Below are 20,167 nucleotides of genomic sequence, written 5' to 3' on the forward strand. Positions count from 1 at the left end.
TAATGTTCAATTTAATTCAAGTAGTTGTTTTAATATTTGATGTATTTTTATGAGTTTTTGATTATTCGCTTCAAGAAGATTAAAGGGTCCCGTTTGAGCGGTCGTCATGCCATATGAGAGGGAAGGCTAGTCCTTTAGGTCTCTCACCTTCGCATTTCTGCAATGCGAGTTCTAGCTCCACCTACGGGTCACTGGTCTCCACGTTCTAGTTAGAGATGGGAGATTTGCAGCATATAGCTGCATGGCACATATGGAGAGCTCTATGCAGTGAAGCCATCGAAGGCACCCTCACGCCGCTAGCAGAGTCTATCCGGAGCATCTGGCTCGATATCATTCATACCCTCTGTGGTCGGTGGGGGCAGCTTCAAGGTGACTTACACCGCATGTGGAAGTGCTAGTAGACTTTCTTAAGGATCTGGCATCACGGTCCCTTTCTTATTGATAGTGGTGGCAAGCCCACTTGGCATTATAGACCACTTGTGTAGCTATTTTCCCCTCTCCCTCTCCCTCCCCCTCCCTCCCCTAGAGTGGCTAGCCGGATGAGAGCAACATCCTCCCCTTTATGCATCTTGACTCTCGCTTCCCATTTGAGGACGAGTTTGTACGTAGCCATTTTGGCTGTTTTCTCGGCAACTAATAGAAAAATCTTTTTCCAGGAAAGAAAAAAAGGTTTTGTGTAAGGCTCTTCGGCTAGTTGCTATGTTGAAGGAAATGGGACAAATGGAACAACTTTTTGCCAACTCAATCTCAAGTGTTCAGTGTAACATGCAATGTAGAAGCGTGCTAGATCAATGCTAATCAAACGGTAACCAAGAGCTACTTAATTCTAATCTAAACGGGGATTTTTAGAAGAAAGCTGGAGCATTTACTGGCAAAGTTTTACCGGAAAGATGGCTACAATACATGAGTAGCATGGGATTTTATTTATCAAAGTGACTTATAAGGTCTATAAGTTAGTGTGTGTTCACACAACATTAAAGTTTGGCTGGACTTATTATTATTTTGTGCATGTATAGGTGGACAGGAGGAGGTGCCTAGAGCAAACTTGGGCTACAAGCCTGATATAGGAGAGATCTGGCCGAGTGTTAACTAAATAAAGTAGAGAACCAATAAGTTGGCGATACTTCTGTAGAATCAACCTCAGGAGAATCATCATCTTTGGATAATTTTAAATTAGGATCCATGGGACAAGTGAGTGATGCACAATCATGCATGCCATATTTCTCAAGCAACCTTAAAGTATACTTCTTTTGACAAAGAAAGATGCCAGAAGCAAATTGCCACACTTCTAAACCAAGAAAATAGTGGAGTAGTCCAAGATCAGTCATGGCAAATGATGTTGTGAGTTGAGTTTGAACCCATTTGAGTAGATCCAAATTAGAGCCAGTGAGTGTCAAATCATCCACATAAAGCACAAGAATGCATATATCATCATCCACAATAAGCACATAAAGATTAGGATCTGCATGAGTCCTCTCAAAATGTAGAGAAAGGAGAAAACTGTCAATCTTCTGATACCAAGCTCGAGGAGCTTGCTTAAGACCATAAAGAGCTTTCTGTAATAAATACACATCATGTTCATGACCCTGTGCAATAAAACCTTCAGGTTGTTCCACATAAACTTCCTCCTCTAGATCTCCATTCAAGAAGGCAGATTTAACATCCATTTGATATATAGGCCAGGCATAGTGAGAAGCAAGAGCAAAAACAACACGAATAGTAGAATATCTGGCAGTAGGAGCAAAAGTTTCATCAAAGTCTTCACCTTCTTTTTGAGCATAACCTTTAGCAACAAGGCGTGCCTTGTACTTATCAAGAGTACCATTAGAATGAAACTTGACTTTGAAAATCCACTTAACACCAATGACCTTTTTATGTAAAGGTCGTGGAACTAACTGCCATGTGTTATTAGATTCAATAGAAGAAATCTCTGCTTGCATTGCTTCACACCAATGTGGTAAGGAAAGAGCTTCCTTAACCGTTTCAGGCTCAAACACATCACCAATATGAGACATCAAGGCAATATTTACTGAAGGGCGTGTACGTAAGACACGTGTAGTAGATTGTTGAGCATCTGAAAGTGGTATACCTGAATCCTGAAGTAGAGAGCGAACCCATTTTGGAGGACCAGAAGTCCGTGTAGAATCAAATGAAGTAGTAGGTGTCGCAATCGAAATGGATGAAGGGGATGAAGTAGGAACTAATGGTGTAGATGACGATGAGACTGTAGGGAATGAGAGAGGCCCAAGCTCAAGAGATGGAAATGGATCTGAGAGAGATGTAGAAGGTGGTAACTCATCAAGACCAAAAACATGCTCATCAAAGATGGCATCACGTGAAAGAACAATATCCTCACGAGAAGGATCCCAAAAACGGAACCCTTTGGAGCGAGAAGCATATCTTGTGAATATCATAGGTTTGGACTTAGCATCAAGAGTCCTCCTGTTAGAAGAAGACACATGCACATGAGCAACACAACCAAAGACATGAAAATGAGAAACAGTAGGCTTGTGGCCTGTGAAAGCCTCCTCTGGAGTCATGCTGTCCACTGCTTTTGTAAGAGAGCGATTGAGAAGATAAACTGAAGTAGCTATAGCCTCACCCCAAAAGGAGGAAGGTAGCTTCGCATGATGTAAGAGGGAGCGGGCCATTTCCTTCACCGTTCTATTCTTTCTTTCAACCACACCATTCTGCTGAGGAGTGTAGGGTATGGTGGTTTGTCATTGTATGCCTTGAAGCTAACTATATGTTCAGCTTTTGGTTGAATATATACACTTTCACTCTTGCATGTTTGTGCAAGAAGAATCCTTTGTCTATTGCTATGTGTTGGAGGATAGATACTTTGAGCAATTCAGATATCTATCTCTTTTGGCCGCAAAGCTAGTAAACTACTTTATGATTTTGGTATTCTATGTAATACGGAGTCATTTATCTATTAGCAATGAGGATTTACTTCATATTGATGACGCTTTTGTCACTATGACTGTACATACATCTGACAATTATATTGGCGTCAATCAAGTTTCGCGTTCCCTGTTTCTCGGGATAGACTATGCTATTGGCTCCCTTTTTATTCGAGATGCAGTGGACTTATGGAACTCATGGATATCTTATCCATCGAGGATTTTTCTATGGATTTCTATCATTGGCCGAAATGCCTGTAAAACTATCTGTCACAGACATATTTATGAAGAACCAAGGTCTATGCGTGTGATTTATTGTTGTCTTATGTTATACTGCACTCATGGAAGAGTTGGTGACTCTAGTGAGTCTCATGGAAGAGTTGGTGACTCTGTCGAGTGAGAGGAGTTGGTGACTCCATTTAGTGAGAGGCAATGAACAGAGTCACCAACTCTTCCATGATCCCATGAGTTCCGATACTGAGAAATCAGAGTCACCAACTAGTATTTCATGAACTCATGGAAGGGTTGGTGATCATGGTGAGTGACTTCGGGTTGGTGACCCTCTGAACTCATGCAAGAGTTGGTGACTCTAGTGGCAAAGTTTGGCATGAAAGATGGCTACAATTCATGTGCAACATGGGATTTTATTTATCGAAGTGACTTATAAGGTCTTTAAGTTAGTGTATGTTCACACAACATTAAAGTTTGGCTGGAATTACTATTATTTTGGGCATGTATAGATGGATAGGAGATGCCTAGTGTAACTCGCGGCGGCAGTGCGCGGGGGACTAGGGCCTTTGACACATTGTTGATACCATCAATGCATGTTAAAACACTTAAACATGGCCACAGCCTTAACACATATCCATCATCACTTTGCATAAAACATAAAGCTCGACAAAACATCCACAAATGCTGAAAATGGAGCTTGCACGTGTGACACCGCATAGAGGCCGGAATGGGCCGACCCCCCTTTTGGAGTATTTTATTACCCAAGGAGAATAATATCATGTACAAGCTTTGAGGGCCTTACTCTCCCCACGGGAGATGCCGGATTATCCCTATACAAATGCCATAATACAGCCCAACACAAGGCAACCAAGCCGGAACATAGGCTGTAGAAATGCCGAGCCAACAATATAATCCATATACCTCCGTGTGGGTACTGATTCTTCCCCAAAAACCACGGGTCTTCATGCAATAGAAAGGGTACAGCAAGTACAACTCTCCATTCAGCCGGTACAACAGGTACAATGGTTGGTACAATGGCTGGTACAGTAGGTACAAAAGTTGGTACAGTCGGTACAATGGGTGGTACAGCAAGTACAGAAGCTGGTACAGCTAGTACAATGGCTAGTACAGTTGGTACGGTGGCGGGTACAGCTGGTACGGTGGTTGGTATAGCAAGTACAGCAAGTACAGAAGCTGGTACAACTGGTACAATGGGTGGTAGAGCAAGTACAGAAGCTTCAGTATTTCTTCGCGATGGAAGCCTCCAAAACAGTCCCCAACAGCCGGTATTCTTCATGGGCAGCCTTCAAGAGAGAGAGAAAGAGAGTAGCCATCATTAGGGCAGTCTTCAACGGTGGTAGAGGCTAGTGTGTAGCAAGAGAGCCTCCTTTAATGAAGAGAGAGGACTCCACTTTATAGATTTGGGTCTCCCATGAGCTAAAATGGCAAGAGAAGGCTACAATGACAAGTGGAGAGCCACACAATAGCTGAAGTGACAAGTGTGAGGCCACTTGTCTCACTTTGATCCTCTTTCTAACAAGTGTCAGGCCACTTGTCTCACTTTGGTCCACTTTCTTGCCACATGTCCCAATCCAAGAGATGGGTCCTTTCATAAACTTTATCTCTAAAAATATCCCAACTGGTAGACATTCTGTCATAGGCACTTTGCCAACTCTTGGTATCTCCTCAATTCCAGATGTAATGACGCGAACAGAATTTCCATCGGAGTCGGGCCAAAAATAGCAACTCTCCTAAATTTTAGGAGTGTGGTCCTTTGTATTCTAGGATAATCTCCCATTCCCAAAGCTTGTACTTTCAGACTGGGAAATGTCCAGGCTGGTGACATCCTCTCCAACTTCTTAAAAGTTGTCCGCAACTTTAAGCTTCAAGCCATATATTCAAGATATAATCATGTCCCATCGATTGGGCGAGACGAGACAGTCTCAAAAATCCAATATAACTGAAGAATCCATGTCCCAAAGAAATGGACGAGACTAAATAAGTCTCCATAATACCAATATCAAAATCATGTCCCAAGATAAATGGGCGAGACAAAAACAGTCCCATAAGTCCAGATATCATAATCATGTCCCAAGATAAATGGGCGAGACAAATCAGTCCCATAAGTCCAGATATCATAATCCATGTCCCAAGTAAATGGGTGAGACAAAACAGTCCCATAAGTCCACATATCATAATCCATGTCCCAAGTAAATGGGTGAGACAAAATAAGTCTCCTGCCAACAAGATATCGGTCCACATGACCCTTGGCATAGACATAAGTCCCGTCATGTCCACTTTACCACTTGCACTCCGTGTTGGTACTCTGACCTCACACCTTGGATGAGAGGTGGGCTCAAGTAACAAGATAAAACAATCACTCGTCGCAGGCATAGATAACCTGGTGTTCCATAAGCATTTCTGCTACACATAGTTTATAGGCATTTCGGCCACCAATAGTTTGTAGGCATTTCGGCCACCAACTCACACTACCCTCTCAAGTGCCCATGTTCCCTTCCATCTGCTCTCTATTGTTCCACCCACACATGGTAGAAACAATCTTCAAGAGAGCACGTAGGACAAGAGAACACTACACAGGGTATGTTGTGCTTGTCACTACCCTTTGAAGTACCCATGTTCCCTTCCATCTGCTCTCTATTGTTCCACCCTCACATGGTAGAAACAATCTTCAAGAGAGCACGTAGGACAAGAGAACACTACACAGGGTATGTTGTGCTTGTCACTACCCTTTGAAGTGCCCATGTTCCCTTCCATCTGCTCTCTATTGTTCCACCCTCACCTCACATGGTAGAAACAATCTTCAAGAGAGCACGTAGGACAAGAGAACACTACACAGGGTATGTTGTGCTTGTCACTACCCTTTGAAGTGCCCATGTTCCCTTCCATCTGCTCTCTATTGTTCCACCCTCACATGGTAGAAACAATCTTCAAGAGAGCACGTAGGACAAGAGAACACTACACAGGGTATGTTGTGCTTGTCACTACCCTTTGAAGTGCCCATGTTCCCTTCCATCTGCTCTCTATTGTTCCACCCTCACCTCACATGGTAGAAACAATCTTCAAGAGAGCACGTAGGACAAGAGAACACTACACAAGGTATGTGAATCATGAGTTTCATAAGTCCAATGCATCCCAAATAAAGGGAGCCAAAAAGAATAATCCATCCCAATAAAAGGGAGCCATAAACATAATCCATAAACCCGAGGATGGATCCAAATCCCTAGAAAAGAAGTCCAGGAATCCATAGACCTGTATACCATAATCCTTGTATACCATAACTCTTACCACATACTCCGTGCTAACCACACACCTTGGAGTAGAGGTGGACTTTATCCATAAAAGCATCATATCCATGAGATATCCAAAGATTTCTTCTCGATAAACTCGGACAGATTCATCCATAGAAATTGCTTGTGAAGCCCAATATCTATATAAATCTCGTCCAAGAAAGAAATCTCCATGGATATAATCCATCCCAATAAAGGGAGCCATGAAAAGAATTCATCCCATTAAAGGGAGCCATAAACAATGTTTCCCTGAAACCATCTCAAGGCAAACAACACCACCTTTCTCCTTGCATAGCTATACAAGGGTTAGTGAACATCAAAAACACTTCATAGCAAATAGCAAAAGCACCAATTTTACAAACTCAAAGTATACTTAGCTTTTCTTTGCCAGGTTGGTCATGAAGCCAAAAGAAATATCTCCTCACCATATTCTTAAGATATCCTGAGATATATCTCCATATAGCTTGCCTGTAAGCTTGATAATATAATCCACAATATCCATATGGAAAGAGTGCTAAACGTGTGCACATAAAGCCAACTCCATACTTCCAAGATAAATTTTGTGAATTCATAAATCCTTAGATCAACAAGCTGTCTACTGCTCATGCTCTTGCTTCATAAGCTATGAAGCGGCTGGCCATGCTTAACAGCAATGATGGTAAGTGTGGTCCCCACTTGAGATCTTTTCTCTTCCTTATTGATAGAAGGAAGCCTCCGCTTCCAAGAAAGCCTATGCTCTGATACCAATGTAACTCGCGGCGGCAGTGCCCGGGGGACTAGGGCCTTTGACACACTTGTTGATACCATCAATGCATGTTAAAACACTTAAACATGGCCACAGCCTTAACACATATCCATCATCACTTTGCATAAAACATAAAGCTCGACAAAACATCCACAAATGCTGAAAATGGAGCTTGCACGTGTGACACCGCATAGAGGCCGGAATGGGCCGACCCCCCCTTTGGAGTATTTTACCCAAGGAGAATAATATCATGTACAAGCTTTGAGGACCTTACTCTCCCCACGGGAGATGCCGGATTATCCCTATACAAATGCCATAATACAGCCCAACACAAGGCAACCAAGCCGGAACATAGGTTGTAGAAATGCCGAGCCAACAATATAATCCATATACCTCCGTGTGGGTACTGATTCTTCCCCAAAAACCACGGGTCTTCATGCAATAGAAAGGGTACAGCAAGTACAACTCTCCATTCAGCCGGTACAGCAAGTACAATGGTTGGTACAGTTGGTATAGTGGTTGGTACAGCAGGTATGGTGGCTGGTACAGCAGGTACAGCAAGTACAAAAGTTGGTACAGTCGGTACAATGGGTGATACAGCAAGTACAGAAGCTGGTACAGCCAGTACAAGGGTTGGTACAGCAGGTACAGTGGTTGGTACAGCAGGTACAACAGGTACAGTGGTTGGTACAGCTGGTACGGTGGCTGGTACAACAAGTACAGCAAGTACAAAAAGCTGGTACAGCTGGTACAATGGGTGGTACAGCAAGTACAGAAGCTTCAGTATTTCTTCGCGATGGAAGCCTCCAAAACAGTCTCCAACAGCCGGTATTCTTCATGGATAGCCTTCAAGAGAGAGAGAATGAGAGTAGCCATCATTAGGGCAGCCTTCAACGGTGGTAGAGGCTAGTGTGTAGCAAGAGAGCCTCCTTTAATGAAGAGAGAGGGCTCCAATTTATAGATTTGGGCCTCCCATGAGCTAAAATGGCAAGAGAAGGCTACAATGACAAGTGGAGAGCCACACAATAGCTGAAGTGACAAGTGTGAGGCCACTTGTCTCACTTTGATCCTCTTTCTAACAAGTGTCAGGCCACTTGTCTCACTTTGGTCCACTTTCTTACCACATGTCCCAATCTAAGAGATGGGTCCTTTCATATACTTTATCTCTAAAAATATCCCAACTGGTAGACATTCTGTCATAGGCACTTTGCCAACTCTTGGTATCTCCTCAATTCCAGATGTAATGACGCGAACAGAATTTCCATCGGAGTCGGGCCAAAAATAGCAACTCTCCTAAATTTTAGGAGTGTGGTCCTTTGTATTCTAGGATAATCCCCCATTCCCAAAGCTTGTACTTTCTAAATAGTTAAACATCCTGGAGTCCACCAGACCCCTTTCAGACTGGGAAATGTCCAGGCTGGTGACACCTAGAGCAAACTTGGGCTACAAGCTTGGGAAAAGCATAAAGATGCTATTTTTGGGCAAGTCCAGTTATTTTTGGCAAAAAAGAAAAAGCACTTCAAAAATAGAACAGGTCAACTCTATTAAAGCTGAGTGGGGGCTCCTCTTTTGGCATCATCATCAAGCTCATGCCTCTGTTGGCCGACTGCAGTTTTCTCTCTCTTCCCTTTGCGCTGATCGTACAGCTGCTAGACGGTGTTCTTACCCAGTTCTGGCCGTACAACAACCACCAGCAGATCGGGTTGTACAGCCTACTACAGCCAACTGTTTTCGTATTTCTCTCTCTCTCTCTGCTGAGCAGTAGTCGAACAATACAGGCCCACATGTGTGAAATCAGTCAATGTCTTTCATCTCAGATTTGGCTGTTGTTATGTGCACAAAGTGTATCTACCATGTGCTACATGCACACAAGACTAGCGTCGAGGCTTGGGGAAGCTTGGAGCTAGGCAGGCTGATTGGCGAGCTGGGCTAGGGATAGATTGACGGGCGGGCGCCCAAGTGTGGACGTCCGATGACCGGCTAAGAGCCTAGTCAATAGTTCATAGAGTCTCGCGTGTCTTTGTGAGAGCTCTATGGTCAGGAGCCTGGATCTAGTGCAGATGTGCACCTGCTTTATGTAGCCGAGGCCGGCACTAGTCTCGAGACCCACGAGGGTAGCTCCGTGGCGGTATGGGACGTCACAGGGTAGAGATTGGTCAGTACGTCTTGCTAGTTAGCTCAGCTCGTGGCTCGGTGGGGATAGCCAAGACTTGTGGGTTTTGCCCACCACAGCTGTCAAGGTTGCGTGGTGAGTCAGGCCTGCACCCCCTTCACGTTATTTGGCTTTATTTTGCAGGTTTCGAGTCTTGTATCAAGAGCGTTCTACGAGGAGATCCTTGGGGATTTGACAGTGGTATCAGATCATGCCTTGAAGAGCGTGCAAGTCGGTAGGTAGAAAAGAACAAGGTCAAAGGAAGAGGTATGAATTCGAGAAGACTGCTGTTTTTTTTCAAAATTCAGCATGTTATGTTTGCATCGTTGGAACCCAAGTGGGTTGTGGTCATGGAACGGGTTGTTTTGTTAAGCAAGTAGAAGAGCTGTTTTATTGGCAAGGAGAGAAACATAACGTAATAGGCTGTGAATTAGTAAGTAAAAGAGAGAAGAGGAGAGAAGAACTCCTTGTGACTGTATGATTCAGTGGGAAAAAGAAAAGGAAAACATGCTTGGCGACTGTGTAGGTTGTGCAGTCCGTGTGAGGGAACTTGGCAGCCAAGAATCCCCACGGATTAGTCGACGAGTAAGTGGCGTGCAGGTTAGTGGCGTCGCTGCTAAACAACGATTGTAGGTCTGAAGAAAAAAAGCGGAAAGTGATCAGTGTGATCAGCCGACGGGTGGCAGCCGCTTTTGATATTTTAGCCTTCGTTTTTTAAAAAAATGCATGTTGCTTTTCGTTTTTAGAACCTATATTAAGGGTTTTTAAAAATATTAAAACCAAAAGCGTGTTTTTTTATATTTTAAAAAAAAGCATGTGGTTTTTTTAAGCTTCTATGTGACTTTATATGTGTAGCTTATGTGTTTTTTAAAGTGTTTTTTTCCAAGCTTTATGTGTGGCTTTTATAAAAGCCCTCAAGCATGGTTTTTTTTAATTTAAAAAAAAAACACAAAAGCAACACATAAAAACACATGTTTTTTGGGAGGCCTATAAAATATGCTTAAAGTGGGCTTCTTGCCACACATCTCCTCGTACTCCCTAGCACTCTCCTTACTTCCAGCCAAGCTTTTCACTCACCTTGCCCTCTTCAAGATGTCGACCCAAGAATCGGAAATGGAATCCATTAAGACCTGTCGGCTACCAAAGCCGCCGATGGCGATCTTTTAAAAAATTTTGTAACTAAATCTGATTTTCAGGAGTTAAAAGTTTCTTTTGAAGCTTCTTTCTCGGAACGTTAGGCATAAGTCGCCGCGCAGATGCAGGCTTTACAGAATTCCATCTCTTTATTGACCACTACCCTGTCTACTCTCTCGGGCATGGATACCTTGGCATCTGCTTTAGGCCCCAACATTACTCCGTCTTAAACCACTTAATCCCTAATAATAAGTCTACATGCTCTAGATGCATAACATAGCACTCTAGAATATCTTCGTAGTCCTGAATCGGGATCGGTAGTTTCTCAACCTTTCGATCCCATACTTGTTGACCCGCAGAGGCAGACGTACCTCTCGTAGGTATGATCGCTAGGTGGTGTGTCCAGACCCAATTTTGCACAAGTTTGTAATTAACAAAGTTGTGTGAGCTGCCAGGGTCCAGAAGAATGTGAGTTCTATGGTGATTCTGTACTAAGCATATGAGTAAAGGTTTTAGTTCTTTTATGCTTATGTACGGTTTTCAACCTAGATCACCTGTTACCATGGGATTTTCAGTACTTCAGCATGATGTAGCACGGAATTTTTTGCAAGATATGCAAGAAATGTTACAAGTTGCGAAGGAATCTATTAGAAGTGCTCAAGACAGAGACATATTTTATTCAAATAGACATCGTTCACCCAGAGAGTTCTCTGAAGGAACGATGGTGTATTTGCGAGTTCTGAAAGATTCCGAGACTTTACGGACAGGTCAATCTCTGAAATTATCTCCTAGATACTGTGGACCATTTCAGATTACCCGCCGGATTGGTTTAGTTGCATATGAACTGGGTTTGCTTTCTCATGTGAAAGTTCATCCCGTAGTTCATGTCAATAGACTTAAGGAAGTACTGGGTGGAATAGACCAATTAGTTACTCCTCAAGAAATCAGAGTTGTCGAGGATATGACATTTGTCTCACACGAACTGGAAAAGATACTTGAATTTCGTGAAAGATGATTGCGAAATACACTTCTCACGGAATACAAGATCAAGTGGAAGGATCGTGTTGAGGAGGACGCTACATGGGAGACATTGACTACCCTTCAGAGAGGGACTACCCTGGGTTTTTAGTGAGCTCAGAAGTGAGCTCTTAGAGGAAGGGGAGTATGTCATGTGCACAGAGTGTATCTACCGTGTGCTACATGCACACAAGACCAACTTCGAGGCTTGGGGAAGCTTGGAGCTAGGCAGGCTGATTGGCGAGCTGGGCTAAGGATAGACTAACGGGTGGGCACACAAGTATGGACGGGCGGGCGTCCAAGTGTGGACGCCCAGTGACTAGCCAAAAGCCTATAAAAGGGTGGCCAAGGTTAGTCAATAGTTCACAGAGTCTCGCGTGTCTTTGTGAGAGCTCTATGGTTAGGAGCCTGGATCTAGTGCTGCAGACGTGCATGTGCTTTATGTAGCCGAGGTTGGCAGCAGTCTCGAGGCCCACGAGGGTAGCTCCGTGGTGGTATGGGACGTCACGAGGTAGAGATTGGTTGGTACGTCTTGCTAGTTAGCCACAACTTGTGGCTCGGTGGGGACAGCCAAGACTTGTGGGTTTGGCCCACGGCTGTCAAGGTTGGGTGGTGAGTCAGGCCTGCACCCCCTTCACGTTATTTGGCTTTATTTTGCAAGTTTCGAGTCTTGTATCAAGAGCGTTCTATGAGGAGATCCTTGGGGATTTGACAGTTGTACAGAGGGCTGAGATTGAGGCTTGTTCGTGGACTGTTTTGGGGACTGTTGGACAGCCTTTTGGAGCTGTTTTGCTGACGTTTTTGTGGAAAATCCAGTGCAAATCGCACCTGCATCTTGGGCTTTTGTAAAAAGCTTCTATCTGAATAAAGAAGTTCCTACGTGGGGCTGGCCGTTCCGGCTCAGTGTGTTGTTTATTCTTATTTCTTGTGGCTTCCTGCTATGTACTCTTTGTTTGCATACTTGAAGAGTCGTGTCTTTTGTACCGGGTCTCCGCTATTTGTGACACCAAGTCTAGTTAATGCAATAGAGTTGGCAAAGGTGGAAAGTGCTCAAGTGATTGGAACTTAGTAGGAGGGAGGTTGCCTAGCAGTCGGCGGACCGGCAGTTGTCCAAGAAGGGGTTTCCTCACAAGACGGAGAGTTTTAAGGGGTTGAAGTTGTCCAAGATTTTGGACTTGTGGAATGTAAGAGGCCTCCCAGGCGTGTCCAACCAAGATCTCCTAAACAGAAGATTAGAGAAAACCAAATGAAAGGGGTGCAGGCAAGCTCACCACCCAACTTGAGGATCAGTACTTCGATCCACCCCCGAGCTAGGGGCTAAGGTTCCACTCCACAGATACATGCCAGTCAGCACTAGAATCCCATACCATAAGTGCCTACCGTGGAGTGAGTTGGAGAGTTGACTACCAACTGAGCCGTTGACCAGCCCCATAGATGCATATAAACAGGCGGCTAAGGGGAAGATGAAGTCTAAGGATTTAGTGCTAGATTTGTTAACTCAAAGTCACGTGCACCAGTTGGAGCGCTTGGATAAGTGAGACTGCAGCGCTCCAATGTGCAGATTCATCAACCATGCACAAGTCTTGGGGAGGAAAATAAGGAGTCAAGATTTGACTTTTGGCAATATAGAGTAGCTTAGGTCTATTCTGTGGTCTGCTTGTGTATTTGCAATAGTGTACAGATTCCAGCCATGCCCAAGTCTGGAGACAACAGTAACCTTTTGTTCTTGCATGTAGCTTAACACAAACATGATAGGAGTCAAGATGTGAGTTTTGAAAAAAATAGAGTAGATTAGGTCCATTCTCGGTCTGCTTGTGTGTTTGCAACAAACACAGACGAAGACTAGAGAATGGACCCAATCTACTGTATAATGCCAAAAATGAATGTGTAATTTGGATCTAGACACAATGCAAAATTGTTTTTTTTAATGGCCGTTTTTTTGGTGACTTTTTTTATGCCCGTTATTTTTGTCTGTTTTGTTTTATTGTTTTCATTTGGGTGATGGGGGTTTTCTACCTTGCCACCTTCTCTTGACTTTGCATCTCTAAATGTGTACAAATATCTATTTTTCAAGTGTTTTTTAAAGTGGACCGTACCTCTATCGAACTTATTTTTAAAAAATAAAAAGTCCCATTACAGTTCCGTTTTTTCGTACCTTCGTTTCATTTTGTACCTTGGTACTTGACAACTATGCTTGCACCCTTGATGCAGCATGTGTGTGCAGCATTTTTTTTTCTTTATAGCTTATTATCCCTCTCCTCCTGCAATCAACAAACAACAGACAGTTTTGTTGTTTTCAGCCTAGTAGGCTGGTTCACCATGTGGTTTACATCTCATCTCTAAGGTTTGTGTCATCAAGATGCAAATTTTCCAGCAGAAAACAAGATCGAGTTGTTGACTTGTACTGGTGGACATATTGGAATTGATGCTCGAGTTGATACTACAGAGGTGTTGGTTGTTCCTCGCAAGAGGGATCAATGATTGGCAACTGAATTTAGAGGCTTCATGATGGAGTCAGAGCCAAGAAGTTGTATCGTCTCCATGTGTCATATACATTCCTATGAACTTGTTCAAGAATATGTAGACATGCAAAGGGCCTTTCTGTGGGTTTTATGAAAGTGGTAGAAGAGCATATATAGTTAGTTACTTTTCATTAAAAAAATGAATACTAGAATATTGAGAGATTTCAAGAGTTCAATTGTAAATCTGCTCAAAACCCCACATATATGCTTCAAATTTAGTCCTCAACTCTTTTGTCTGTTTCTGCACCTATTCTGAATTCTGGCTTTTGTGTTCTCAGAGGGAACGTGTACAGTTATTTCAGATGTGTCACAGCAAGCTGGGTGAAGTAATAAAGTCCGATGATTCTGTAAGGTTGGAAGACTTATCCCATCGTATGCATGTATGTATGTATTTATGTATGTAGAGAGAGAGAGAAAGAACGATATATTAACATCTTCAAAAGATCCAAAGGGTCTATGAGATAAAAAAGGTTGTACAATGTATCCATGAATATTGAACCATGGAAAAGAACGATATATTAACATCTTCAAAATATTCAAAGGGTCTATGGGATAAAAAAAGGTAGTACAATGTATCCATGAATACTGAACGATGGAAAAGAAAAATCATACGAAACTAGCTACATAAGCTAAAGTATCCTTGTGATGCTACATAATATATGGTCATACAAGGATACCATCCTCCTCCAACATAGAGTGGAAAGCAGCCATAGCATCTCCTCTCTGTGATGGGATCTCGCCATATCATTGAAGGATATTCTACATGATAACAACATATGGTCATACAAGAGCAGATCCAGCCGAATGAGGGTCTATGAGATCAAAGGGTGATACAATACTTCCATCATGGAAATACTAAGCATAGAAAGAAAAGAACCAAAGAAACAAAAAATATTGCCAATGCTTGTGTGAAGCACCATGGAGAGAGAGAGAGAGAGAGAGAGAGAGAGAGAGAAATTAATATGAACGTCTACGAAAGACCCCAAGGGTCTATGAGACCAAAAGTGATACAATGGTACCATGGATATACCGAGCCATGAAAAACTGAAAGAAAAAATAAAGAGAAAACAATTAAACTAGTGTATGTACATGCAATCAGTAGATGATCCTGTGTAGAGTGACATGTGCCGTGATAAGTCAATTACGATACCTGCCTCGGCTAGAGCTGATGTGATGGCGGAGGGAATATCAGGCCTCTGTTGTGGGAGCATAACAGTGGAGAATCTCCTGGATCTGCCTCTGTTGGGTGCTCTGGATCGAGGGCATCTGGCTTGCAGGAGGACAGATCGGGCTCGCTCATTGAAAACGCCTTTGGTGTGCGGAGCCGAAGCATGGGTATGTGTTGTGGGCTTTGATGTCAATGGAATCTCCCGTGTAACGGTGTATCTCATAGTAGGCTTTGGCGGTTGAACATATAGTGCACCTCATCCTCTACCTCTCCCATGGTACATACTCTTCATATCCTTTCCTTCTGTAAAATATCCTCGGCTTGGTCTACCATGAGGTGGTGTGAGGATACCTTGAGTTGGCTAATGCATATCATGTGATGTGTATTTGTATGTATCTCGGGATCTCAAAGAATCCATCCTCAAAGAGTCTCAAGAACTGATCTATGTGGAACTTACATTTCTTACGTATCTCACTAGGCACCCACATCCGATGTATGTGTAGTCTGAGTAGATCGAACCGGATGATCCGGTTGATCTCTTGTCGTGAGAGATCAAGGTAGGGGGAACCTGAAATGGGGGGAGATGGTCTATTTGTATGCCATGTGCATGAAACTACTAGACTACCTCTGAATACCATGCACGTTAGATAATGGTGGTGGCCATGTCAACGAGGAAGACGAGGGACGGCTCCCTCTCCCTCTCCCTCCCCTGATGTAATTGCACAGAGGACTCTCACTGCTAGGTGCGGGAGGTGGTCTCTGTTGAGAGTGTATACATGCTGAATGTAAGTGATGAAAAGGTCATCTGTAACTAGTGTGGCCACCCCAAACTCTGCATGTATAATGTCATGTGGTATTGATGGCCTACTTGTGATCATGCGTGACAACATCATCACCTTTCTATTTCCCTCCACTCATCCTTTCCTAGGCTTGGCCCTAGAAGGTTGCACCGTACATAGCTGTTGGTCATACTAGAGTGTCAAAAAGCCAACACTTTGTACGGGGCTCTTGGAAATGAGCCTGAAAACTCTCTCTTGCTAAACGGGCTAGAGCAGCATTCCCCCTTGCTAGTCGGTTAGTGGTAGCTTTGGCTCTATATAAGAAAGATTTGTTGAAGACCATAACCTTAGTTTCAAACCCTCGATCGAATATGAGATCAAGACAATCTGATCAATGCATAGATTGAAGAGTGTAGGTAAGAGTGGGCAATCTTGCTTAACCCCAACAGTGCTACATATCTCTCTCTCTCGAGTCCACTGGGTGCACGTACGCAGCCGAGTATTGCCTCATATGGTGCCAGCACACCCTCGGTCATCTTATGTGAGAATTGGAGCTCGTGTAGGCACCCTATCAAAAATGATTTTTTTTGTTTGGGTTGGGGGGGGAGGGGGGGGGGGCGGCGGCGCTTGGAAATTCCACCAAGCACCAATACACATCTCTCTTCTGTGACATCGCCTCTTCTATGATAGCCCATAAAAGTAAAGATATGGTCTAGCTTGGAGAAGTTTCTTCTGAAGCCTACTTGGCCCGATGCTCTGTGTCCTATCCTCTCTGCCATAGAGCTCATTATGTCCTCTAGTACTACTCCATAGATCTTGACCATTGTGTTGCCAATCATGATAGTCCTATAATTAACATGGGTCCATGGTGTCTCCTGCTTTGTGGATGAGAATGATGGTGTTGGTGGTCCAAGAGTGGGGGGGAACCTTCACAAAGTGCTCTGTTAAAAAGACTTGCAAGAATGGGAGCTAGTAGATGGTGTAAGAAAGCATGGTGCCCAAGAGAGAGTGGAAGAGAAGCGGAAGGAGATGGAAGCTCAAGCCATGGAGATGGATGAACAAAGAGGAGTAAGAGAGAGAGAGAGATGATAACGCACACAAGGGAGAGAGAGTTGCACCAAACAAGAAGGATTGTATTATTTGATAATATTTCGACCATTTACAATGCTTTTATAGGAACCAAGGCCTTATCTTTTGACTCTAAATAAGCGGGTGTTCACATCACTAAGGACACTTGACCACACTCTAGACTAACTCCGAAATACCCAACAAAGCCCCCTCGGAGTGATGGTGAAGTTGCATGCATAACCTTCAATAGTCCCGTATGCCAAGACAAGCAAAGACTAGACATGGACCCCGCAACGCAATTGGCTCAGCGGCTCATGAACATGGTTTGGATTCTTGGCTTAGTGCAAAGGACTTAGAGGTCAAGTCCTGCGCGGAGAACAAAGACGGCCTACATTAGCATACCAAACAACACCCCCCCCCCCCCCCCCCCCCCCCCCCACTTGGGCGCTGCCTAAAGCTAGGGCGAAAAGGGAATAATGGAGAGGAGCCTTTTATAGAAAACAAGGTGTTACAAAATCCAAAAGGATCCAAAAATATATTACTCAGATTTTGGGGGACTACCCAGGTAGAGAACCCAACTCATACATTTGAAAAGATAGATTTTCGAAAGTTAACAAACTTCTTGCACGGTAGAACGTCGATGGTGATTTGATGTCGTCATCAAATAATCATCGCCAAGATTCCGACACTTGATATGTACTTGCAAGGAGCAGCATGGATGGGGAAAGAAAAAACGCAGAGAGGGTGCACTACAGAGGTTTGAAGATCATCATGTTGGAGACAAGGCACACAGATGAAAAGAGGAGAACGTGCGGACTACCCACGCTTTAATACCATGTAAGAAAGCATGGTGCCTAAGAGAGAGTGTACTTGCAAGGAGCAGCATGGATGGGGAAAGAAAAAACACAAAGAGGGTGCACTACAGAGGTTTGAAGATCATCATGTTGGAGACAAGGCACAAAGATGAAAAGAGGAGAACGTGCGGACTACCCACGCTTTGATACCATGTAAGAAAGCATGGTGCCTAGGAGAGAGTGGAAGAGAACCGAAAGGAGATGGAAGCTCAAGCCACATGGCACATGTGATGTACATGATAAATAAGAAACAATGTAGCTTAGATTAAAGGTGTTAACAAAATTATGAGTAGTATAGATGAACACTTCATGGTGGCTACTCCCATGAGCAGCACATGTGACATCCACCAACCGATCTACACTACTCATGTGGATATGGATGGACAGAGAGGAGTAAGAGAGAGAGAGAGTGATGATAACACACCCAAGGGAGAGAGTTGCACCAAACAAGAATGATTGTATTATATGATAATACTTCCACCATGTACAATGCTTTTATAGACACCAAGGCCTTATCTTTTGACTCTAAATAAGAGCATGTTCACACCACTAAAGACACTTGACCAGACTCCAGAGTAACTCTGAAATACCCAACACATGGTGCCCGCAAGCAAAGTGTTCCATGTGTAGATCCTTGTGGTCATTTTCTCTCCCATTATGTAGCTTTTTAATAGTCCTAGTAACATTGAGAGCATTGAAGAGGTAAGATGATGTGGTCGAGAAATGTGACATTTGTGTTAAATTGCATGATACGAGGAGAGTTGGCTGAGAGAGAGAGAGAGAGAGAGAGAGAGAGAGAGAGAGAGAGAGAGAGAGAGATGGGGAGTTGGTGAGAGAGAGGTGTGCACGACTCAATGATGATTTGATTGATATGTTGAACCTTTACCATCTTGGATATCAATGCTCCATCCTCATATTGTATTATCCAGGCAAGCACTGGTTAGCTCATGTTTGTACGGCCCCCGTTATGAGGGGTAGCTTCTACTAGCATACAACCTCCGTCTTAGTAGTTCCAGATTAACCATCAGAGCTCCCTTCACAGGAGCACACGGGTGTGGGGATTTTCCATCTATAGTATCACTTTAGTAATATAATATTCTTATCTATCTCTGTTATTGTGCGATTTGAGTTTTAAAGTTTTGTGTTGTGAAAGATCTACTTCTTGTGAGTGTTTTCTTGTATACCACACGTTGTATTCTCTTATATGGAATTAGAACTCGGCCTTGGTACAAAACTTCTTTTCTAATTGCTGTCTAGCAATCCCCTAGAGAAATGGCATTTTTCGCAGGACCCTGCCCACCACCATTCAATGCCGATGGAAAGCTTAACGGCACCCATTATCCTCTCTGCAAGTTCAAGCTTAAGGCTATTCTTTCCTCTTATGAGCTTTGGGACACCGTCATTGGTGTTGATGTTCACCCGCCACCAACAAGGAATGCATACGGCAAACTCGGCCTTGGTACAAAACTTCTTTTCTAATTGCTGTCTAGCAATCCCCTAGAGAAATGGCATTTTACACCACCATTCAATGCTGATGGAAAGCTTAACGGCACCCATTATCCTCTCTGCAAGTTCAAGCTTAAGGCTATTCTTTCCTCTTATGAGCTTTGGGACACCGTCATTGGTGTTGATGTTCACCCGCCACCAACAAGGAATGCACAATCTTGGACCACCTGTTGCCGACCTTATCCAAGCTTGGAGATGAAGGGATTTAGATGCTCTTTGTGCCATTGTCACAAGCGTGGAAGATAGTGTGCTGACCATGGGTCAACATGTCTCCACAGTTGCAGAAGCATGGACCTTGTTGCAGAGCTGGTACAAATCTCTCAAGGACTTAGAATCTCAAAAGTCAGCCTCAACAAGAGAAGCTGAATGAAGGTGAAACGGTGGAGGTGTTTCTCACCAAAATCAAAGATCTCCATGACTATATGACTACAATCGACATGAGTGTCCTCTCCTCAGATCTCGCTCGTTGCTATCTAAGGATATTACCACCTAAATATGATAGTTTTGTTACATCTTTGAATGTTGGTGTTTGGCCTACTCGTCACAAAATTCCTCACAACTTCTGTTTTTATATTGTTCATGTGTGGCATGAGGGCCTGACATGGTATGTCTGTGTGGCATATGGAGCCTAACATGACAGTACGTGTATGGCTCATGGAGCCTAACATGATGTGATTCTTGGCACTAGCTATCCTGGAGATCTTCTATATTCTTGTTGTGGGAAGGTTTCAAAAGGTTCGTGAGCCCTGAACATTTATTTGATACAACTGAACAGATGAG

General features: G+C 43.5%; 1 protein-coding gene across 2 annotated transcripts in view; it reads left to right on the forward strand.

Annotated features, from left to right (window-relative positions):
* The window catches only part of LOC147624227 (S-adenosyl-L-methionine-dependent methyltransferases superfamily protein), a 60,433-nt gene that overhangs the window by 36,710 nt on the left and 3,556 nt on the right, over positions 1-20,167 (forward strand). For both annotated transcript variants that reach the window (XM_086819174.1, XM_086819176.1), the window contains exon 4: positions 14,291-14,364. In XM_086819174.1, the coding sequence (XP_086675300.1) occupies positions 14,291-14,364 (74 nt within the window). The remainder of the gene's footprint in view (positions 1-14,290; positions 14,365-20,167) is intronic.

This window comes from Cibotium barometz, chromosome 25, assembly GCF_041138505.1.
Source record: "Cibotium barometz isolate CiBa-2024 chromosome 25, ASM4113850v1, whole genome shotgun sequence".
Lineage (NCBI taxonomy): Eukaryota > Viridiplantae > Streptophyta > Polypodiopsida > Cyatheales > Cibotiaceae > Cibotium > Cibotium barometz.